This window comes from Apodemus sylvaticus, chromosome 1, assembly GCF_947179515.1.
Source record: "Apodemus sylvaticus chromosome 1, mApoSyl1.1, whole genome shotgun sequence".
NCBI lineage: Eukaryota > Metazoa > Chordata > Mammalia > Rodentia > Muridae > Apodemus > Apodemus sylvaticus.
This window is the reverse complement of record NC_067472.1, coordinates 23,009,127-23,033,405: the sequence shown is the minus strand read 5'-3', so window position 1 is coordinate 23,033,405 and position 24,279 is coordinate 23,009,127. Positions and strand designations below refer to the sequence as shown.

General features: G+C 42.1%; 2 protein-coding genes across 3 annotated transcripts in view; one reads left to right on the top strand and one right to left on the bottom strand.

Annotated features, from left to right (window-relative positions):
* Plce1 (phospholipase C epsilon 1) overlaps positions 1-11,497 on the top strand; it is a 299,093-nt gene extending 287,596 nt beyond the window's left edge. The window contains exons 30-33 of the mRNA XM_052186474.1: positions 4,570-4,728; positions 6,293-6,511; positions 7,118-7,339; positions 10,397-11,497. Coding sequence (XP_052042434.1) covers positions 4,570-4,728; positions 6,293-6,511; positions 7,118-7,306 — 567 coding nt within the window. The 3' untranslated portion in view covers positions 7,307-7,339; positions 10,397-11,497. The remainder of the gene's footprint in view (positions 1-4,569; positions 4,729-6,292; positions 6,512-7,117; positions 7,340-10,396) is intronic.
* Positions 11,498-16,964: 5,467 nt separating this feature from the next.
* Noc3l (NOC3 like DNA replication regulator) overlaps positions 16,965-24,279 on the bottom strand; it is a 36,333-nt gene continuing 29,018 nt past the window's right edge. For both annotated transcript variants that reach the window (XM_052186455.1, XM_052186462.1), the window contains exons 17-21: positions 23,980-24,161; positions 23,086-23,214; positions 21,675-21,772; positions 18,096-18,180; positions 16,965-17,514 (exon numbers count right to left, since the gene is read on the bottom strand). In XM_052186455.1, the coding sequence (XP_052042415.1) occupies positions 17,386-17,514; positions 18,096-18,180; positions 21,675-21,772; positions 23,086-23,214; positions 23,980-24,161 (623 nt within the window). In that variant the 3' untranslated portion in view covers positions 16,965-17,385. The remainder of the gene's footprint in view (positions 17,515-18,095; positions 18,181-21,674; positions 21,773-23,085; positions 23,215-23,979; positions 24,162-24,279) is intronic.

Sequence of the window (24,279 nt, the reverse complement as noted above, 5' to 3'; positions counted from 1 at the left end):
GCCTGTTACTCTTCTCTGGTGTTCTAGTCAGTGCATTCTCTGACTGCATTCACATCGCCTAGCTTCTGTAACTCTTGATAGCCTTACCAGTAAAACCTACTGTACACTCTTCCCTCCAAATTATCACGAGGCTCATGTAGCATATGTGCACAATATGCAGGACAATGCTTCGTTAAAAAGTGCTTCACTGGGGCACTGTTATTATCCTCTGTGCATTACCTATGGCAGAAAAGACCTTTAAAAGTAAATAAACTCTTGTGGGGCATGGTAGTGCATCTGTTTAATCCCAACACTCAAGAGGCAGAGGTGGAGGATCGCTGTGAGTTTGAACTCAGCCTGGTCTACAGAATGAATGCCAGGAAAACCAGAGCTACATACAGCAGTGTTCTTCATCCTGTGGGTCACACCCCATTTAGAAGTCAAATGACCCTTTCACAGGGTTTGCCTAAGACCACTAATAAACACGGCTTTTACATTATGATTCATAACAGTAGCAAAATTACAGTTATGACATAGCAATGGAAATAATTTTTTAAAGATTTCCTTATTGTTATATGTAAGTACACTGTAGCTGTCTTCAGACACACCAGAAGAGGGCATCAGATCTCATTACAGATGTTTGTGAGCCACCATGTGGTTGCTGGGATTTGAACTCAGGACCTTCAGAAGAGCAGTCAGTGCTCTTAACTGCTGAGCCATCTCTCCAGAAATAATTTTATGGTTGTGGAGAATGCCACATCATGAGGAACTGTCTCAAAAAGTTACAGTATTAGGAAGATTGAGAATCACTGACATAGAAGAAGGACCCTATCTCAAAAAGAAATAAAGCAAATAAACTCTAAATAACATCCCAAGGTTCAAAACGAATGTGTTCTCTTCAGCAGTAGACTCCATTACTTTATGAATTAGCCTAAAAATTAACTTAAAAATAAAACATCTGGGTGTGTCGGCGCGTATCTGGGATCCTGGCAGTTGGGAGGTGGAAGTGGAAGGCTGAGGCCAGCCTCGGCCAGGCGGGGGTGGCGCCGCCTTTAATCGCAGCACTAGGAGGATCTCTGTGAGTTCCAGGCCAGCCTGGTCTACACAGCGAGTTTCAGGACAGCCAGGGCTACACAGAGAAACCCTGTCTCAAAGCCCAAAATAGATAGAGAGGGGAAGGCAGCCTCAGCCACATAGAAAAATGTAGGTTAGCCTCATCTTCATGAAATTCTGACCCAAAATTAAAAGGGCTGGAGAGAAGGCTCAGCAGTTTAAGAGGCCAAGCTCAGTTCCTAGCACCCATGGAGATACCAAGTGCAGGCTCTGTAACTCATTGTGGACGGACTGAGACAAGCAGATCCTGAGAGTTATCTACCAGCCAGCTGTGCTGAAAAGTCCTGCTCCAGGCTCAGGGAGAGAGCCTGGCACAAATAGGGTATAGAGAGTGCTAGAGGAAGACATCTGATGTCTGGCGTCCATACATGGGCACACCCACACAGACACACTCACACAGAGAGAGAGACACACACACACACACAGAGAGAGAGCGAGAGCGAGAGAGAGAGAGAGAGAGAGAGAGAGAGAGAGAGAGAGAGAGAGAGAGAGAAAGAAAATTAACAACAAAAATAAATAAAAATTCTTTGAGACAGCATCTCACTATATTAGCTATGAAGGTCACAGAGATCCACCTGCCTCTGCCTCCTTAGTGTTGGGATTAAATGTGTGCACTACCATATCTAGTAAAGTATGTATTCTTGTTGATTTTATGAAACAACATAGAAGCTAGGCAGTGCTGTCTCATGCCTTTAATCCCAGCACTTGGGAGGCAGAGGCAGGCAGATTTCTGAGTTCAAGGGCAGCCTGGTCTACAGAGTGAGTTCCAGGACAGCCAGGGCTATACAAAGAAACTCTGTCTCGAAAAAACAAAAAACAAACAAAAGAAACATAGAATTTTCCCTTTCTCTCTCTCTCTCTCTCTCTCTCTCTCTCTCTCTCTCTCTCTCTCTCTGTGTGTGTGTGTGTGTGTTCACATGTACTTGTATACATGTATGCCTATGCATGTAGAAGCCAGAGAACTACCACAAGTTCTGTACAGGAGCCATCTACCTTGATCTCTTTGAGACAGAGTCTCTCACAGGACTTAGATCTCACCAAGTAGACTGACTATACTGAGCCTAGCAAAACCGGGGGTCAGCCTGTCTCTGCCTCCGGGTACTGGGGTTACAAGCATGTGACCTCACCCGTTGCTGGCTTCTCCTCTACCTGTCCTGGTACAGAAGCTCAGGTCCTCATGCTCTTCAGCAAGCGCTTTACTCTCTCTTCAGCCACACACTCATCTCTTCCTGCTTCGAAGAATGCTAGATCATAAATTCTGTCCTTTTTTTTTTAATTTTTTTTTTATTCGATATAATTTATTTACATTTCAAATAAATTCTGTCCTTTGAACTACCCCGGACATCACTTCTGGATTGTTGGGAAATATAATAATGAATGTAATGACACATGTAACATTATGTAGCGAGAACTGTAAGTGGGGTGAAAAGTTGGAGAACAAGTGGGGACCAATCATAAATAGAAGTAGACAGACAGTTCCTCCACTCCTCCACCTCCATTGTTTGAGTAAGGTTGGAAACACCAGTCATGTAAACTGTAGTAGGGTTGTGTCTTCAGGATTTTTGAAAAGGCTGGGGCAAATCTTTTCCAGTCTTGGTTACAATATGGCACCACCTGGTGGCAGTTTCCCAATCTGACTTAAGCATCAATGGGAATAATCCTAGATGATGAGACCCCGTTGAAACTTCCAGTCCATTGACAGCAAACCTTGAATGCTTCTGGTTAATTAGCACTGCTTTAATAGCCTGAGTGTGGAGATCAGGTTAAATGTATGCCAGGAACAGAATATTCCATGTGAAGTCTTGACATGTGATACAGTCACCGACCACTTCCCTCATCTCTCTCCCCATGTCACTGTCTTATAGAAGACATCATTAAGCTACTGTCATTTGAGAACAGGGGGTGGGAAGTGGAGAGAAGCCATGTGAAAAAAAATTACAACCGTATTCACACAGTGCCAAGATTTTGTATATCTATTCACATACTGTGAAATACACTAATGCATCAATGGCAGAAATACACAAGGATACATTACCTAACAACAGTAAGACTGTTCACAGACATGTTTGCTCATTGTTTGTTTATGAGGATGAAGTGATATAAAAGGGAAAGGTGAGAATAGGAAACGGGTCTTGTCATTTTCTCAACTAGTGGAAATACTTTATTCTGTATGCATGTGGTTGTTTTGCCTGTACATGTATCTGTTTACCCAATGCATGCCTGGTGCTTGTGAAAGCCAGAAGACATCTTTGTAGCTCCTAGAAATGGAGTTACAGTGGCTGTGAGCTATCATGTGGGTGCTGAGAATCAAACCCGGGTCCTCTAGAAGAGCAGCCTGTACCCTTTAACTGCTATCTTTTCAGCCCATTTGAAATTTTTTATAAAACAAGAATGAAGGCTGGAGCAATGACTCAGCAGTTAAAAGCATACACTGTTCTAGAAGAAGACGCAAGTTCGGTTCCCTCAGCCCACATAGTGGTTTATAATCACCTGTAATCCCAGTGCCAGGGACTGGAACACATCCTCTTCTGACCTTCAAAGGTTCCTGCTCTCATGGGGTGCACATACATATATGCAGGCACATACGCATGTGTATAGAGAAACATATATGTAGGTACATACATATATGCAGGCACACACGCATGTGCATAGAGAAAATTACTTTTTAAAAAGATGTTACATATAAGAGAGAGGGAAGTTAGAGTTCACTGAAATTTACTCAAACTCAATTAGCCAGATAATAATTCCCACATTACTGGGAAGTCTATCAATATTCACTGAAGCGTGGCTTTCCTGCAGCTACTGAATTAGCTTTTTCCCTGCAGGCTTTGCTCATTCCACCTGGATGAGAAAAGTGCTCCATGTCAAAATTTCATATGCCTAGAATTTCTCTTCTGTAACTTTAAAGTCTGGGGGAGGGGGGGGGCATGTGTGCCACAGCATGTGGGTAGAGCTCAGAGGACAACCCTGCAGTGGGCTCTCTCCTTCCTCCACATTCTGCATGCAGCCTGAGCATCAGGCTTGCAGGTCAAGGACCTCCGTCTGCTAAGCCATCTCATCAGCTTTGATGTCTAATACACCTTAAATATTAATGGTATTTGGGGAAGGGACTTCTCTTCAATATTTTTTATATATTTGTATTGTATTTCAATAATAAGCAAAACAGTATATTTTCTTTCTAAAAGTTTGTAGCTGATTTCTTCTCTCAAAATCCACAACTAGTAGGCACCTATAAACTGGTTTATTCTAAAAACTACATGTGAGTCAACATCAACAAAAATTGAGCCTTTCTTTCCCTCAGAAGCAGGGTCATCCTTTCAGTGGGGGACAAAGGAAGATTAACTAATGTATTAACTATAAATTAAGGTGATGTTTTTCCATATTACCAAGTTACAACTCAAATTTTTGCTAGAAATGTTTTTCTGTCTTCTGAATCATCTTACCAACTCCTCATGTATCTTCACTCTAAAAATGCAGACCCTAGAAGAGAAAAGCATTGTCCATGATGACAGAGAGGTGAGCTTGAGCCCGGAAGAGGAGAGTTTCTTTGTTCAAGTGCATGATGTCTCTCCAGAGCAGCCCCGAACTGTCATCAAAGCCCCTCGTGTCAGCACTGCACAGGATGTGATTCAGCAGGTAAATGCTTCCTTGGGGGTCACTGCCTGCCTGGCAGGCACAAGGCTCTGAGCTTGGTCCCAGCACCGTGAGAATCTCCCCTTTTCCTCACTCCATAAATTGATATAAATGATTGGGACAAATCAGATAAATGTGCATTGACAGCTCATTAATGAATGAAGTTCTAGACCTGGGTCAAGGTCCGGGGCAGGGAGAATATATCTCTTAAGGACAGGAAATATTTTTTCACTCCTGCAACAGATCCTTAGCTAGCATCTATAATGAGTTTAGATCAGAGGTGATGATGTGTTTAGGAGGTGGAACTGCAGAAATTGTCCCCCAAACACCTAAGTATTGAGTGACCATCTCTGAAAGATGCTACAGAACACAAGTAGGACACCAACTCTGACTGTTGGCCAAGTCCTTTCTCCTATGTCAAGCTGCTGTTTTGTTTTGTTTTGTTTTGAACTTGGCTTCAAAGAACGGTTACCCACGGCATGTGCAGCCATTGAACTCCTGCTTAAGTCATATCGATCAGTAAACAAACACAGACAGACCCCTGATCACATGGCTGAGGGTTCAAACCCAGCTTTGTCTGTCCCTCACTCAGAGCTCTCCAGCAAGATCCCCCATCTCACTTAGATCTGTGTCTGAGTTATACTGTGTGTTGACTAACTTCTTTTGAGGGAGCAAGGGGCTCTGATTCATTTCTTTTGGATGAATCCTCCTCCCCTGTCTGACTTCCCCATTCCGTTCCATTTGGCTATGGCACCACTGCGTGGCAAGTTTCCAGATGGTTTAATAACCTGGAGATAGTACAATGATACCTCCCACACATGGCTGTAGCAACAAAGACAGTAGTAACATTTGTAGAGTGCTTCGTCCAATGCTTGGCATGTGCTTGAGTGTGACCTGTTATTCCTGTTGTATGATAATCTGGCTACTTATTTGCAGTCTCCTTAATTACCTTTGAATTTCAGATCCTCCTTTTTTTTGCACAGCTTTGTCTCCCCAGAGTACAGCACAGTCCTGGATATAACAGGTCATGACTAAATATACAATGAATAAATGAACAAATGAAAGATGTTCTTCTACTAAGTGTAAGGGAATCATGTGACTTCTAAACCCCTTCAGCATCCAAAGGTGTGACAGAGGCAGCCTGGTGGAACAGAGGGCGCCTAGGACAGGATGCCATCTCTCTCTGGCTGCCTAACCTTCACGTCTAGATGCTGTGCTTTGTGGTGGGGGATCTGGATCTGAGCTTTTCGATTATATTATTAGCTGGACTTGCTCTGGATTCTGCTTGACCTCTGCTGAGTTTAAGCTTCCTCCTCTGGAATCTGCTTAGATTTTTATAAGTTTAAGCTTCTGCACCAAAGTCAGGCCATTTGAAAGCTAAGAGGTAACCTGAGAATGTGTGTTATAAACCACAGCTACTCAGATGACAGTGAGGCAGAGTGAGTGACCTGGCTTGGAAGATCCTCTCCGTCACTGAAAGTCTGAGTCACTTCACCTTACATTTTCACTCATGATGGATGCGAAGGCGGCAGACACTTGATTCAGTTGACCCTAACTTATCTTTCAGACCTTATGCAAAGCCAAATACTCCTACAGCATCTTAAACAACCCCAATCCATGTGACTACGTGCTTTTGGAAGAGGTGGTGAAAGACACGTCTAATAAGAAGTCTTCTACCCCAAAGTCCTCACAGAGGATCCTCTTGGACCAAGAATGTGTGTTTCAAGCCCAAAGCAAGTGGAAGGGTGCAGGGAAATTCATCCTTAAGCTGAAGGAACAGGTGCAGGTAACGTGAAAATCACATCGCAGTCTTTATAAATCCTTGATGGTCAGTCATGTCATAATTAATTTGGGAGCTACTGAATCAAGAAAGTCTCTAAGACAGCAGTTCTTGGAAAGCAGTTGTTTCGTTTCAGTGTGTGGGGCGGGGGTGACAAAATGGCATGTTCTCCTGTGCGGTTAAAAGATCCTAGATAACCTGGTGGCCATGGTGCATGCCTTTTATCCCAGCACTGGGGAGGCAGAGGCAGATAAGCAGATGGATCTCTGAGTTTGAGGCTGGGGCTTACACAGAGACACCTTGTCCCAAAAACCTGAGAGAGAGGGTGGTTGGGGGAGAGGGAGAGGGAGAAGGAGAGGGAACCTTGAGGGCCTGAGTTCACGCCCAGCCACCACATGTTTTTTAAAAAAGCCAGGCATAGTTATTTGTTGTCATAGTGTAAAGACTGAGACTCAAGACCACTGGGGTTCACTGACCGGCAAGACTAGACCAAGTCAAAAAAATAAAGTGGATGACTTACAAAGGAGTACACACTCCCTCTAAGTATGACATGGGAAATCAGAAACTTGGATTTACCAGTCCATCAAAGAAGGTTCTCTTTTTTCTACACAGGCATCAAGAGAAGATAAAAGGAGGGGCATCTCCTTTGCAAGTGAACTCAAGAAACTCACGAAGTCCACTAAGCAGTCCCGAGGACTCACATCCCCTCCTCAGCTTGTGGCCTCAGAAAGTGTCCAGAGCAAGGAGGAGAAACCCGTGGGTACCTTGGCCCCTAGTGATGCAGTGGGTTACCAGCCATGAGCAGTGCAGACTATTTGTTCCCAGGATATGAAGGTACAGCAGCGACATTCTGAAATAGGATTCAACTGAAAGCGCTCTGTTAACACAGGCTGGCGCCCTGTGTCTTTTCAAGGGGCATGTCATCTGAAGACAGGTGGGAATGGTACCTCAAAACAGTGCCAGGGTTCTGAAGTCGCTTTTATGTAAGTTTTTAAAGTTTTAGACTTCCTGAACTAGAGAGGTGGCTCAGTGATTAAAGGTGTTTGCTGCCACTCCTGAATTCAATCTGTAGGGTTCACATGGTAGAAGCAGAGAAATGATTTCCACAAGTTGTCCTTTGAACTCCACATGCATACCATGACATGTAGACACCATTGTATTTGCACGCGCGCACGCGCGCGCACACACACACACACACAATTTAGACTTTCTTATTTTGTAGATAACTAAGGGCCCCAAAGTGTCATATAGACTTGAGTCATCACACATAGGACAACCTTAATTAATAACATAAATGAACATTCTTCAAAGGCTCTGCAGATTGTTCAGTGTTTATTCCTTTGGATTGCTGGTAGTATAGTCTAATATGTTTCATTTAGACCCAACAACCTTGTCTCTTCTTACTTCTTAAAAAATTAACTAGTACATGACAAATACAGAGGGGGACACTGCCAGCCAGCCATTGAACTGAGCACAGGGTTCCCAATGGAGGAGCTAGAGAAAGGACCCAAGGAGCTGAAGGGGTTTGCAGCGCCATAGGAGGAACAACAATATGAGCCACCCAGTACCCCCAGAGCTTCCATGGACAAAGCCATCTACCAAAGAGTACACATGGAGGGACCCATGGCTCCAGATGCATAGGCAGCAGAGGATGGCCTTGTTGGACATCAAAGGGAAGAGAGTCCCTTGGTCCTGGAAAGGCTCAATGCTGCCGTGTAGGGAAATATCAGGACAAAGAAGCAGGAGAGGGCTGACTGGGAACAGAGGGAGGGGAGATGAGTTACGAGATTTTTGAGGGGTGAACAGAGGGAGGGGTGAGGGGGGCAAGGAAAGGGGATAACATTTGAAATGTAAATAAAGAATATATCTAATTTTTAAAAATTGATGTAGAAACAGCAAAAAAAAAATAAAGTAAACAAAGGATCAAAATTTTACTAAAACTTGTAGAACTAAAACCAAATAAAACAAACATTAAAGTAAAAAATACAAACTATATATTAGTAACAACAAAATCCTCTAAGGTCTGCACCTGGTGAAAATTTCCTTCAGCAGTTGTTTATCACAGCTATTGCTATTTAAGCATCACTCCACTTTTAACTGGATTTAAAGCTGAATCTTTAATATTTACTAACTTTTTCCTAATTCTAAATTCCTTCTGTAACATTTAAAATAGAAAGGACAATGAGATAAAATACTTATATAAATAACTTTCTATATTCCTTTAAATATAATAAATTACTGCTATGGCCACATTAAATTATTTCTAATGCAGATGTTTTTCTAATTTATTAATAAAACTTTATAGTCTTAGAGTCTCATACAGTCACAAAATATATATTAAAACAAGTATCCTATTACATGTGGCACCTAGACTCAAGAAGAAACAAGAAGCAGACAAGTCAGAGCAGGACAGGGGCAGGAGAAGGCCAGAGTAAATCAAAGTTCATGGTACACAGTCATGAAAATATCATTTTGCACAATGAGTACATACTAGTAAAATATTAAAAAGGAAACACACACATATACAGCGTAACAGATTTTTTAAAACGATTATTTCCAGAAGCACTTTAAATTTTGTTCAAAGTTTGTAAACTCTTTAGAAGTGAATGTGTAATTTAACAGACATTACTCTGAATTTCCCTTTTTTCTATTTTGTGGACATTTAAAAACATTTTTTTCTACCATCTAAGACAGAGAACTTTTTAATAGTCATTTATTCATCTATAAATCAATACACTTTTCTGAGTTAAAAAAAATTATGCCAGGCACAGTGGCACATGCCTATAATCTCAGCATTTGGAAGGCGGAGGCAGGAGGATCACAAATTCAAGGTCAGCGTGGGCTACATAATGAGTTCCAGATCAACTTAGGGAACATAGTGAGACCTCCACATCTAAAAAGCAAAGCAAACCAAAAGGAAAATAGCTTCGGTCTCCATTCTGAAAACGCAGTGTCAGTTGCCAACCACACTGCTGGATGCTCAGTTCGAAGAAGTCAGTCTTAGCAGCCGGGTGGGTGTGTGATCTAGGGCGTGAGAAGAGCAGCACAGGGGAATCTAAGCTAAGAACCTCCTTTGCCCAGTTCCTTTGGCTGGTTTTTGAGGCTGTGTTGCCCAGACTGGCTGTGGTGGTTTAAATAAGAGTGGCCCCCAGTGGCGCGTGTACTTGTTGTGGGTGAAGGATCAGGAGGTGTGGCCTTGTTGGGGACAGTGATTAGATGCTTGCCTTTGGGGGACAGTGATTAGATGCTTGCCTTTGGGGGACAGTGATTAGATGCTCGCCTCTGGATCCCATTTCCTTTGGCAAGTAATCTTTACAAGGACTGAACTGACTTCAGAGCTTTGCTAAACATTTGCGCTTTTCTTTAAAAATAGCCACAGGCACGGCTATGCCCACTTATGACCTCCTTTATTATGCTATTTCCAAGATGAACACATTTTTTTAAAAAGAAGTTCTCTCTGTATGTTCTGATAAGTAAACAAGTACAATGTTTTAGCCTTTCTGACTGCTATAGTATTTGTTCTAAAAATGGTAACATCTAATTTCAATTATCACAACCTAAGACTTTCTAAAGAAGGAAATGTTTACCTCACTCCTACCTGAAGTGGGTTAACAGTTGAGGGAATTTCTCCTTTTTCTAAAGTTGAGGAACATTTATTTGATGTAATAAAAAGGGTACTTGTTGTTTCTCCTAAAGAATTTGCTGTTCCAGGACAAAAGGAACAGTGTTCTTCCTCCTGAGATCTCTGTATTAGGAAGTAACTCCTTCCAAAGCTAGCCACCAGAGCTCTGGGGTCCTGTAGTGAGCAACTTGTAACCTAGCTAGGCTGCACACATTTCTGCTTCTTCACACGTTCAAAACACTAATGAGCCTATGTGGATGATGTTACAGGGGAAGATCCTTGATGAGAAGCTATCAAGAGTGAACGTGGTGGAAAGAAATACACTTGACCTCCATCACATTTAAACTGGAAACTGATGATTTCTGAACTCCATCCAGGCCTCTTCGCACCTGATGTGAGGGTCACGCAGAGGACAAGTAAAATGGCACTGGGCTGCCAACCAACTTCCAGAGGAAGGAAGCAGAGACACCCAGGGCATGGCCCGGGGCATCGCAGTGGGAGAAGCCAGCCCTCACGCCTAAGGCTGCAAGCTTCACCTGTAAAGGGCCAGGCAGCAAACCTTTCAGGGTTGGGGCCACAGGGCTTCCTCCATTGTGTTCAGTCACCTCAGCTGCTAGAGTGAAAGGCAGCTGTTGACAACAGGTGCAAGAACGAACATGACTGAACAATAAAACTTTATTTATGGACACTTAAATTGGAACCTCATGTAGTTTTCACAGGTCACACGTCTTTCAAGAGTTTCAACCTCTTAAAATTGTAAAAATCTTTCTTAGTTTAAGGGTCAGGAAAACAAAACAAAATACATGCATTTGGCCCAAGAACCAGCTTGCTGACCACAACTTGGGAGAACAGGGAGCCAAAGGCAGAGAGATTAGGAAACATGGAAAATTGGCCATGGGTGTAATGAGAAGTGGAAGTCTGGGGGCATTGGAAATGTAAATACATCCTGTAAGATTTGTTAACAATTATTCAAATTAGTTCCTAGATTGTGTACTCAGGTGCACTCTTTGGGCTGCCTTTCCTCAAATAGAAATTTTTTTTTCCAAAAGCTACGATTCATACGTCCACAGACTGTTCTGTTCTCACGAAAAAAGCGAACTTAGCATGATGTACAATTTAGTGTCTATTAAGTTGTGATGTCTTCATAAGAAGCCTAAATCATTTTTAAAAAGCAAAAGTAGACTGAGTTGATGTTTAAGGTAGATTTATTTATTTTACAATGTTTATACTGATACTGTACTTGTGTATTTATTAGACATAGCTGTCTTGATATTGCTCTGGGTGACAAGTATTAGTGGTTCGATCTATTTCAAGACATCCTAAAAATAAATCATACGAGCATGAGAAGTGGGTGGAGACCCAGAGCCACAGTGTCGTCTTCATGTCTGATTTACTGAGGAGCCATGGCTCCGAGTCTCACTTGCCAAGTGATCTAAGTTATTTTAAATCATACGTCACAAAACGATCAGCGAAGTGCAATGAATGGGTTCTTCTCATTCTTGGGATGAAGCAGATTATGACTTAGCAGACTGAAATGTGTTCGTCCAGAGTCAAGCCTATAGTCCATCTTTCAATTGGCATTGTTCCGCTTCAAGATATTTTTTTTCAAGTAAGAAAACACACTAAAAATCCTGACTTTTGCTTTTGAGATTTTCCTTTACCAGTTTTAGAAGGAATGAAACAACCCCTTCTTTGCACATTCTAAAAAGAGACACGTCAAAAATACACCACACAGCTTTCATGTCAGTGGAAGTCTCTGGCTGCACTGCCATTTTCTTGCCAAGAGAACTCAGACTACACTCATTTGGCAGTTATACAGCAAGGTCTGTAACAAGTGCACAGTGCTGCTTCAGTTTTAAAATACATTCTGGAAACACTTTATCAATTTTCTGTAAACTAAAGAGGCCAAACGGTTTGGGTTACCTTGCTGTTGAAAATTAAACTGCTGGTCTAAGCAGCCAGAGGCAAACAAAACTTGCAGGTAATATGATACAGAGCCAGGCTGATTTACCCCACCCCACCCTCATGGTCCTCACAATAGATGGAGACTTGATATAGAACAAACCTGAAACTGACCCCATATTCAAATACTGATGTGCATCCCAGCGGAGGTTAAAGGACATACTCTATTAAAATTGAGTCTCCAAGACGTTAAACAGGAGAGATTACTAACATGTAAAGAGGGCCCGTGAGATGGCCCAGACGAGGCCCTTGCTGCCAAGCTTGATGACCTCAGTTTGACCCCAAACCAATGGAAAAGTAACAGGACAAAACGGATTCCATAAAATAATCTAGCCTCTGTCTCCACATGTGCCCCCACGTCATATAACATACACAGACAAAAATAATAATGAATAAAATAAAAATTTGAAAATATTAACAGCTCATTACAGGAATGTGTCACTTAATAATGAGGACACATTTTAAGAAATGCATTGGTAGAGAATTTCATTGTTGTATGAGTGACAGAATATACCTACACAAGCTAAAGTGGCTACTGTGTCCCTAAGCAAGGAGCTTTTTAGCTTTATTATAACATTATGGGATCATGGTTCTGTTCCATAGCAACCCACACAGCAGTCTATCAATGATCAGAGCGTCACTGTAAGGTACATGACTGCATTACAACTCCTTAGCACTATTTGGTGTTTTCTAGAAACACTATGTTTTGACTCAAGGCTTATCTGAATTACGGGCCACACTAGTCTATCAGATAAAAGAAATCATCCTATTCATAATAAATTAGAATAGCCACTAGAATTATGCCCACCACCATTTTATACTTTTTAGAATACAAGAAATCTGGATAACAAAAATCTTAAATCAGTAAAATTGGTATAAAAAAGAACTTAAATATGAAAGCTGGTTTTATAGTAATGTTTTTTAAAGGCGTGAATGTGAGGGTCCCTGAGAAGGCTTATGGCCTGCAGAGAAGCAACCCCTGTGATGCAAGAAGAAAATCTGGTTCAACACAACTTAGCCAGCTGGGCTTGTTCAAACGTCCGTCATTCATTTTAGCCGTATTTAAGCACAGCACAATTTGGGGAGAAAAAAGGTTTCTGGATGACAATTAATTCAATCCTGTGTGTACAACATTTAAGACATGTTTACATTGAAACTCTTTACAAAGTACCTATGGCTCCTTCCATAACGATGGGTTTTTGACTTAGAAACAATGCTCCTAGATAAAGGTCTAGGGAGAATGACTGAGATGAAGACAATAGGCTATGGGAGTCAAGACTGGCTTGACCCTAAGATAACAAGTTACTCAGGCTGTTGTAAAGTACAAGGACACAAGATCTAGGGAGGGAGAATCTTGGGGACCTGGACCTACAGACAGCAGAAGGTTTCCAGGTATGGCAGAGCAGTAATGGAGCATGCCTTTAATCCCAGCACTTGGGAGGCAGAAGCAGGTAAATTCAAGGCCAGCCTAATCTCTAATCTCTACGACAGTTAGCGCTACACAGAGACACCCTGTCTCAAAAAAACAAAAACTAAAACAAAATATTACCAGGTTGTAAACAACACTTATTCCCAGAATTCTGGGTAGAATACAGATAAACTTGTCCTTCCCTTTGAAGAGACAAGCCCGCATGTTTAACTAGCCTGGTTTCCCTAGCGCGCGCCTCTCAGTGTGCACAAGGACCCTGGACCCGCTACATGTGAACCCATGTCAAAGTAGGCGACCCAACTTGCAAACGAAAATTACCTGGCAATAAAGGATTAAAGAACCCAGCATGATAGGAGGAAGGTGAAGACACTCTCTTCTTCTCAGTCTCCTGTCCACTTACAACTGGGTCATTGACAAGATTAGAATACTAAAGAGTGTCTGGGAATGGGGGTAGCTGGGGATAAGTCTGTGGGCAGCAAGGATACTATCAGGTGGAATGCCCTCTTGAGGTAAGGCCTCTTCGCATGTCATCCACAGCACAAGTTTAGAGTATCCAGGTGATCAAAATGGCCTCTGGACTCAAAACTTGTTTTCATAATGACTTCTCACCTCAATGGTTCTGGAGGTGCTGATGGTGCATGAAGGCCCAGTCTAATACATGATAAGTTTCTCTTAAAAACTTAACTTCCCCTCTCTCTGTTTCCTCTCAATACCTTTGTTGATGCCCAAGGCTTGGTTCTAAAAGGAATAAGGGTTAGCTTTGTTGCAGTAAAATAGAATTAACTCCAAAACACATTTAAAGATCCACAGAAAGCTACACTCCCCTGCCAATAAAGTTTTTGGTTTTTTTGTTTTGTTTTGTTTTTATACTTCTATTTGGCAGTGTAAGAAGCAGCCCCTGGGTATGAGATCACAGATGCACTTTTAACCCCTTTACAGTTGCTTTTCTCACAAAAGTACAACGGCCAGAAAAGGCAAATGCACAGGTCCTAAGTGATCAGACAGCAACGTCTCAGACAATGTCTGGACCTCTCTCACCCCTCTTCCCGGCCCTTAAGCTAGATGTTCTCTGCGATCTCTTCCTAAAAGTAACCACAAACTAGAGACGTCTGACACAAGAGCATTTTAAACAAATGGCTTTTAAACACATTCTGAACCTCCACTACTAAGATACTTGACACCTCTTTGACTGAACACATACTATGCTTATTTCAGATGACAGCCTCTGACCCTGGAAATAATTCATTCTCACACTGAACTGGGTAATGCTTCTTTTTCTCTTTTTTCTTTTGGTTTTGTTTTTATTTTGTTTTTCTTTTCTTTTTGGTTTTTCGAGACAGGGTTTCTCTGCGTAGCCCCGGCTGTCCTGGAACTCACTCTGTAGACCAGGCTGGCCTCAAACTCAGAAATTCGCCTGCCTCTGCCTCCCAAGTGCTGGGATTACAGGCGTGCACCACCACCACCCAGCTCATGTTTAAATAGTGTAAGTTACCTGACTTGGCATCAAAAACCAGGAAGCACCAAGGCTCTTTTACTCCTACAAACACACCTTGCTTTTAAATGCCTCATGTACTGCTGATCATGTAATAGGTGCTCAGGATCTGTCTTTAAAGGATTAAGGCTATAGCTTAATATAAGGCCATATAAAAAAGCTAATGTTCATATAAAGCTCATCATATCCCCATGAGCTACTGAAATGCTAACTGTATAGACTGACATCCAACTGTGACAACAAAGTGAAAAGTGCAACACAGCCATGCGTACCCTGCCGATTTCTATCTCAGAGCTGATTTTTCACCTGTATACAGTTGATGCTGATGAAGTGAAATATGAATGCATCGGTGTTAAAAATAATTGATTTATGGCAGACAGATCTGCTGGTTGCATATACAAATACTGCTAACATTCTTGGAAACTCTTATTCAAACAGTAGGATTAGAGAAAGTATTTGTACACTGAACCATACATTTTCTCATCAATAATCAAACTTTACGTGGGTATAGCAGGAGGCAGAGGCAAGAGCCTCTCTGTGAGTTCGAGGCCAGTCTGGTCTACATAGGGAGTTCTAGGACAGCCAAGATTACATTGGAAGACCCTGTTTCAAAACACAAAACAATAAAGCCTTAAAAACAGGCCTTCAGAAATATTTTTAGGCTGGGCATGGCTTTAATCCCAGACACACAGATCTCTCCGAGTTCCAGGACAGCCCAGAGTATAAGTGAGACTCTGTCTCAAAAAGGAAAAAAAAGAAAGAAAAAGACTTACTTCCAGAACTCACACATAAGAATACACTCAAATTCAAATCCAGCTGGTAACTGTTCCCCCGCTGCGCTCTCCTCCAGTAACTGTCTGCCTCTTCTCTGCCCACACACCACATGCCCAACTTAATTAGGAAAAGAAGTAAAGGCTTTAAACAGGGAACTGGTCACTGACTCTTCTGGGTGGTGAAGGAATTTTCTGGTTTCACATTTTATGAGGAAAGAGCTCTAACCCCAGAATGCCTGGCTTCTATGGCACTGAACTAACAGTCTATTTAGCTGAACTGTTTTTCACTAAAATAAAAAACAAACAAAACCTCACAAGACTAGGAAGTAAAAATGGAAGCTACTTTATTCAGTCATTAATAGCAGAAAATATTTATGTACACATTTTGTATTTGTAAATCATCTCTACAATAATAGCTAATATATAAAATAATTCTTTATAACTCTATTTATAAAGTTTATAAACTCTACATATACAGGTTTTATCTGTAAGAATTTAAGAGAAAAACACTTTGCTGGTTGGTCAGGAACCGATGTTCCTATGGCACAATGGAAATCTTGGCCCTTCCATCCTACTGAGCAATTTTCCCCCATCACTCTCAGTTAAAAAAATTAACCAAACGTCAAATATTCTAGATTCTCACTCTCACTTTAAGGAGCGCACTCATTCCTCCTTAAAGGTGAGATCTGGTTATTCCTTACTGTGTCACTCCACGAGAGTCAATGAACTAGAGTCTAACTTTAACTTACTTATCAAAAATATCACAAAATTGGGGACTCCCAGAGACTGAACCACCAACTAAAGATCACACATATGTAGCAGATGTGTAGGCTGGTCTTCATTCAGATCCCCAACACCTGGAGTTGGTCTTACCCTGACAGTTGCCTGCCTGTGGATTCCGTTCCCCCAACTGGGCTGTCCTGACTGACCTCAGTAGAAGATGTAGAAGAGGATGTAGTAGAAGTCCTGTAGTGACTTGAGGTGCTAGGGTGGGTTGGTACCCAGGGGGGACCTCCCCCATCTCAGAGAGATGCGGAGAGGAGACATTTAAGGGGGTGGGGGACTGGAAGCAAGGGAGTCTGCGATGGGGATGTAAAATGAATAAGTAAATAAATTTATAAAAAAAATTAAAACAAATAAAATCACATCAAAAAATAAAAATAAAAACCACAAAGGTTAAAAAAAAAACCATAAAATCTATTTTATTTGCTTTCATCTATGATGCTGCAATAACATTATTTATTTAGTTATAAAGAGAAATTGCTGGCTATTTTGCGTAGGTTTTGTCACCTAAGAAGAAAAAATCTCAACTGAAGAGCCTCCATAGACTAGACTATGGCATGTCTGCAGTGCGTTTATAGAATTCATGACTGACGGGCAATGCCATTCCTGGACAAGTTGGTGTGGCCTGTATAAAAAATCAAGTTGACTAAGGCATGAAGAGCAAGCCAATAAGCAATGTCTTCTGTGGCCCTGCTTCAGTTCCCATGTAGCCATTCTTAGGAAGTCTTCCTTCTACAAAAGGAACAGGCCCTCGCATATCTGCATGTGTCTCTGTACATGCACACACAAATATATAAGACAGCCCATTCATTCTTTGTACTACCGTGATGAAGTTTTCAAACACTTGGTGAAATCCAGTGGTATCTCAGTAGCAGCTTCATTACAATATCTTTTGATTAGTTGATTTAAATCTTCATTCAAAAATGAGTCTCCTTGTAAAAATTTATCCTGAAAAAAGTTAAATTAGTAGTTAAAGCCACTCACACCGTAAGTAATAACCAGACTGAGCAAAGCCAAAGACACCGACAGTGAACACCAACAAACAGAACAGAGTTCATGGGCTGGACGCAATGATGACATGTGCTTTTAAACACTGAGAAGGTAGAGACAGGTGGATTCTGTGAGTTCAAGGCCAGCCTGGTCTACACAGTGAGTTCTAGACCACCTAGAGTTCACAATGAAACTGTCTCAAAACAAACAAAAACAACAAGAAAAGAAACAGTAAAGAGAGATCCTTGGTCAGGTCTTTGACCTACCCTAGACTGAATGAATGAAAGTCTCACCAACCATCTCTTTAGACTTCTAGCACCATGAATCTATCCCGATCTCCACTCCTAGAGCCTGCCTGGCCTTTGTGGTCAACACCTAATTGATGGGAAGCTAAAGCACATCAGTGAGTTCAAGGTCAGCCTGGACTACAAAGCAAAGCCTTGTCTCAAAAAGAAAAACCGGGCAACGTGGAGCTGATTTGCTACCAGATGCATCAGTTTAATGTTCACTCTCTCTTTGTAAACAAAAGGATCACCTACCTTCCTTTTGGAGTGTGACGATTCAACAGGTGGGTTGAATGTCATTGCTGCCATGCTGTAAGTCTCAAAAAGTTCAACTGCAGATCTATAACAAAAAATATAAGATAGGTAGAGATTCTAGCATTATCTGTGTAACTTTAAGAACATTCAACCAACTCATTCATTAAAGATACAAACTAGAACTGGGCAGTGGTGGTGCACGACTTTAATCCCAGCACTGGGAAGGCAAAGGTAGACAGATCCTTGAGTTTGAGTCTAGCTTGGTCTACATAGTGAGTACCAGGACAACCAGAACTACAGAGAGAGGCCCTGTCTCAAAACACAAAACAAAACAAAACAAAACACCCTGCACAAATTAGCCAGGCTTGGTGGTACATGTCTTTAAACCTAGTAACTGAGAGACAGGCATATGTCTGTCTACAAAGCAGCTCTAGGAGAGCTAAAGATACCCTATCTCAAAAATAAAAAGATCTAAATTCCTCTGTAGCATAAACATTACCTTACTAAAATTAATTCAGAGAAATCTAGTTCACACTTAGAAATGCAGATCTGTAACCCAGGACGAGTGCTAAGCAGATGTCCGCCAGCTCGTCTGACTGACTCCCAACTCAACTAGTGATATTAATGACAAGCTACTAAATCCATCACTGGATCCCAAGGCGTGATGGATGGAGTGGCCATCCATGACCGCTAAACACCACCCAACCCTTCAGCGATTAGCCCGGGAGGGGGTGGGGGGAAGGACAGGACATTCATGACACAAAAGAAAATACATCAGCTGGGCGGTGGTGGCGCACGCCAGTAATCCCAGCACTTGGGAGGCAGAGGCAGGCAGATTTCTGAGTTCGAGGCCAGCCTGGTCTACAGAGTGAGTTCCAGGACAGCCAGAGCTATACAGAGAAACCCTGTCTCAAAAATACCAAAAAAAAAAAAAAAAAAAAAAAGAAAGAAAGAAAAGAAAATACATCAATACCCAAACCATGAAAGTAAATCTTTTCTGATTTTTTACGGCAAGGTTTTTCTGTGTAGCCCTGGCTGTCCTGGAATTCATTTTGTAGAGATGAAGCTGACCTCAAATTCAGAGATCCACCTCCTCTGGCTCCTGAGTGCTGGGATTAAAGGCTTGCACCACCACTACCACCACCCCCACCAACCCCACCACCACCACCACCACTTGGCCCCAGGTAAGTAAATCTTAATCATCTGGGATCACTATCAGCACACATTACTCCAAGGGCGGAGATAAGGACTGTCCTCATAGTCCAAGCTGCATCCCCACGAGAAGAAAGCATTCTCCACTGCCCAACCTTAAGAGACAGACCTAGACGTCATCTTCCCTCAAATAAGGTAGGCAGGCACAGAAAAGGCAAATGTTTAAGACTATAAATAAAAACATGCTAGAATGATTACTAAAATTAATGACAAAGGGTCTACACATTTCTATCTTTGATACACAGTGAAAGCTTGTCTTGAAAAAAAACAAAACAAAACAAAAATCAAATAAAAGTCACTGTTAAGCTAGGTGGTGGTGTCGTACACCTTTAACCCACACTAGGGAGGCAGAGGCAGGCAGATTTCTGAGTTTGAGGCCAGCCTGAGTGAGTTCCAGGAGAGCCAGGGCTACACAGAGAAACCCTGTCTTGAAAAACAAAACAGAACAGAACAGAACAGAACCCGAGTAAGTTGGGGCTGAGACTCTAGACTGAGGCTTGCCCAGCACACGCCAGGTCTTTGCTTATCCTCCTTGCAATGCCAAAAGAGAGAAAACAGACAAGGCTAGAGGGAGACACAGGAAACTGTTGAAAAAGAAAAAGCAGCAGCTGTATTTAGTACAGCAAACATTATCTCTATCTACCGCAAAGGGTTTACAGAAAACAGCAGAGTTGAGCCTTATTTGGAGGGACTTACTAACTATATTGGCAATTTAGAAATACAAAACAGGGGTTGAAGAGGTGGCTCAGTGGTTAAGAGCACTTGTTGCTCTTGCAGAGGACCCAGATTCAATTTCCAGCACCCACAAGGTGGCTTACAAGCATTCATAACTCCAGTTTCGGGGGGGTTATGAGCACGCAGCACGCACATGGTATGCAGACATATATGTAAACCAAACACTCACACACATAATTAAATCTGAACAAACAAATCTTCCATATGAAATAACTAAATCTAGTATCTCAAGACAATCAGGAAGTCAATTTTAAGTGAAGTTTTCCAATCTTGAAAGGTAACAACTAGCCAGGCATAGAGGGGCACACTTGTGGGGCACAGCCGTAATCCCAGTGCTTGGGAAGTGGAGGGAAAGGGACCAAGTATGTAAGATTATCACACATAAATTCTTACTTATATGGTTAAGTTCGTGGTCATACTAGACTACACGGGTATGAGGTCAGGGAGCTATGGGACCAGGGAAGCAGGCCTGCAGCAAGATTGAGGTGAAGAAGTGTCCAAACCCTGGAAACTGGCAGTAGTAGGCCCCTGTCGCAGGCCTGTGTGTCCCTGTGCACATAGCCTGTACCCCTACCTTTGCCCCACTAGAGGAGGTTACACAGCCCAGCTGCCAGGTTAAAACTTCTTTTCCCCTTATAAGGCCATGTCCAGCAGCACCTGGAATTCCTCCTTATGCTAATGAGGCATCCCCAGCACCCTGGTCCAGCTCAATGAAGTGCCCTCGCCCTAAAGCCCTACTTGAATCCCCAGTTAAATGAGCTGTATCACTGAAGCATGTCTCCCAAGTCTGCACTCGTGTGAGACCCTGCACTGTTCAGCCCTGCACCCCCACTCGAGATCCACTTGCTGTGATGGAGGGCTGCTCACTCTGCTACAGATGGGGAAGCAGAGCCTGGGTAACACATGGGACCCTGTCTAAAAAAAAAAAAATCAAACAAAAATACAAATTTCTTCCACTTTTGCTCATACTCTAAAGACAGTATGAAATCAGTCTAGCTTATAATTCATCTATAATATCTAAGTTAAAGAAATCTATGGGCTTACAAGAAGAAAAAGGAAAAGAAAAAGAAAAAGGAAAAAGAAAAACCTGGGGTTGGGCGGGTAGCTCAGTTGCTAAAGTGTTTATTATGCAAGTTTGAGGACCTGAGTTCAAGCCCAGCCACCACATGTTTTAAAAATAGAGCCAGGCATAGTTATTTGTTGTCACAGTGTAAAGACTGAGACGCAAGGCCACTGGGGTTCACTGACCGGCAAGACTAGACCTTGAATCAAAAATATAAAGTGGATGACTTCTGAAGAACAACACACAGTTTGTCCACTAGTCTCCTCAAGCTCTCACACACACATGCACCTGTACACACATGTACGCACACATGTGTACCCACACAAACAAACACACAAAAATAAAAGAATAGGGCCAGTTTTAGAGTTTTTTAGTCTTAGAATAAGTTGGTGCTTTGGGTTTGATCCCAAGCACAAAAAAATAAACCCTAAACGGGTCAGGTGACACACATCATTAGTAACAGTGCTAGAGAGGCAGAATCAAGAGGACCTCTGAGTTCTGGGCCAGCCTGGTCTACATGGTGAGTCTCAAAAAGCAGAAACTTAAAGCAATGCAGTGGCAAACCCTACCTTCTGCTCAGCTCGGGCTTGAGGGCCTCAGAGCCTTCAGACGGTGCCCCAGCAAGCAGGTGTGCTGCAAATCTTCGCACAATGGGATGGTAATGTCTCTGAGGAGGAAAAGAAACACTATTCACTATTTAACAATTATTCACTATTTCACAAATATTATTCATTATTTAAAAACACAAGGCACAGCTTATTTTTTTTAGAATTCAACCTAAAAAAAAAATAGCTAACAAAAACATGAATACAAATCATTCTGAACACATATATACAGAGTATTCCCTTTGACCCTGTGGTCTGCCGTGACAGTGTGTCTCCTTGAAATGACAGTGACGCTCTCACCATGCTTCCTCAACATGGCTGCCTAAGCACAATCTGAACAGGCACCAACACCCCAGAGACATGTTGATGTGAAAGAAGAACTCTGGCAAGGGCCCTGCTCCTAAGCAAAGCACTAAACAAAGGCAACTAAGGACTGCAGATATAAAGTGGGAAGGAAGTCAGTCTTTCCCAGGGTTGAACCCCTAGCCAAAACCAAGAAATCAGCCCGAAGTAAAAAACATACGAACAAAAAGAGACAGACTCTGCAAGCTATATTTATATAGTTATGCATATGTATGTGTTGATATGCTGTATCAATCTATATATATACATATGTAATATAATGTATAATATATGCTAGCAAATAAAGAAAAAAAAGGCTATGAACATGAGAGGGAGCTAGGGCAGAGAGGCATGAGAGGAGATAGACATGAGAGGGAAGAATATGATTATATTTAAACTTTTATTAAACTTTAAAATTTTTAGGATATATTACTATCCAGGTGTGGTGAAGCATGTCTTTAATACCAGGTCTCTAGGAAAGCCAGGGTTACATAAACAGACTCTATCTCAAAACATAAACCCTTTGTTCTCAGGATTAAAATATACATCTGTTAAATTACCAAGTTGACAGTATAAAAAGCAATAACAAAAGGCGGTTTCTATTTCATAGTGAGAAATAAAAGTTACAACAGTTGCTAGGCTCACTCTAGGGCTGAACTTGCTATCAGATCTTGGCACTATAGGTAAAGCTACTGTGTAATGGAGTCTACCAAAGTCTCTGTGGACAGGACCCAATACAGTGTAAATGGACCCGATAACAAAGCTTCTTTTCTAAACAGTGTTGGGGAAAGACTTCATTAAGTCTCCATAAGCTCATTACAAACCCACATTGCATTCTACTGTTGTATAAATGTGCTCAGTGGCTTAAGGAGCACAGTGTTTAAATAAGGCTTCCACAGAAGGCATTCCGGAGAACATGTAGGTGCATTCTGGCAATAGCTACTTGAGGAAAAGGTGAAAACATTGCTCACTCATCAACAGGGGTGGGGGGCAAGTGAGGAGGGGCAGAGGAGAACAGAGGACAGCCCCTTACCCGAAGTGCATGCAGCTCCCACAGAGCGGTGTTCTGTGCATTACAGTACTCGGGCTCCTCCAGCTCAGGCAGAAACACCCCGCTGCCCTGAGACTCGTTATCAAGCAAGAGATCTGTTCTGGGAAAAGTCTGCAAAAAAAAAAAAAAAAAAAAAAAAAAAAATCGCATAAAAAAGAATTAACTAAGGTATCATAAAGAATGTGACTGTCCTATAGTTGTTTTTAAATTTGTGGTTATAGTAAGAGCTATAATTTTTAAATCTTTAAACCCAGCTTTAATAAGAAACAGGTTACATATATATCATGAAAGAATGTCTTGGTTTGTAGTGATTTACCCAATCTACACAGATGGCATTTTCACATCTTCCAACCTCACTTTAAGGGATCTTTCTTACAGATAAACACTGAATGTACCCACATCTGCTGGAGCATCATTTATAACAGCAATGTCTATGTTAGGAGAACAAAGGAGCATTAAAATGTCAAGCTGTGTGAGTACAAATCCTAGTGCTACCTACGTCCTAAACTCACAAGTTAAAGAGCACCCTGCAAGTGGGCAGCAGGCTGGGCAGGAACGAGAGCGCCTGCTGCTCCGTGTTTACAGTTCCCCAGCAGTGTGTTTGCGTCAGGGTCTCACTGTGTCACACTGGCTGGCCTGAACGAGCTACTCAGACCAGTCTGGCCTCAAACTCACACATCTCTGCTGCCTGGGTGGCCTGCAACTTGTGTGCTTAAGCAGTCTTTCTGCATCAGTATCCTATGTAACTACAGGTGTGAACCACTGCATCCGGCTAGGAATTACTTTATAATAAAAAGGAAACATTCAAGGGAAAGAAACAAGCACAGTGGCAGTGCACCGGAGAACTAAGCTCTGCTGCCTTATGCTGCTACTCACATGCATCAATGTCCTGGTAGTTGCTAAAAGGCCAATGCTTGAATTTGGAAGAACCTGCAGAGCAAGTGTACAAAGGCGTTTGATGAAGGCTAGAGCTCGTTGATGAGAAACCTGCTTTCTGCGCTTGCTTAGCATCACATCGAGGCAGTGGAGCACAATCTCAATACCGTCGTTGGTAGCACCTAAAACAGACGTCCTTCGGGGTCATTCTCATTACGCTTTCATCTTGCCACTTCCTGAACTCCAGAGACCCCATGCTGAACTGTCATACCCGCTGCAAACCATCCTCCTAGCCAAGAG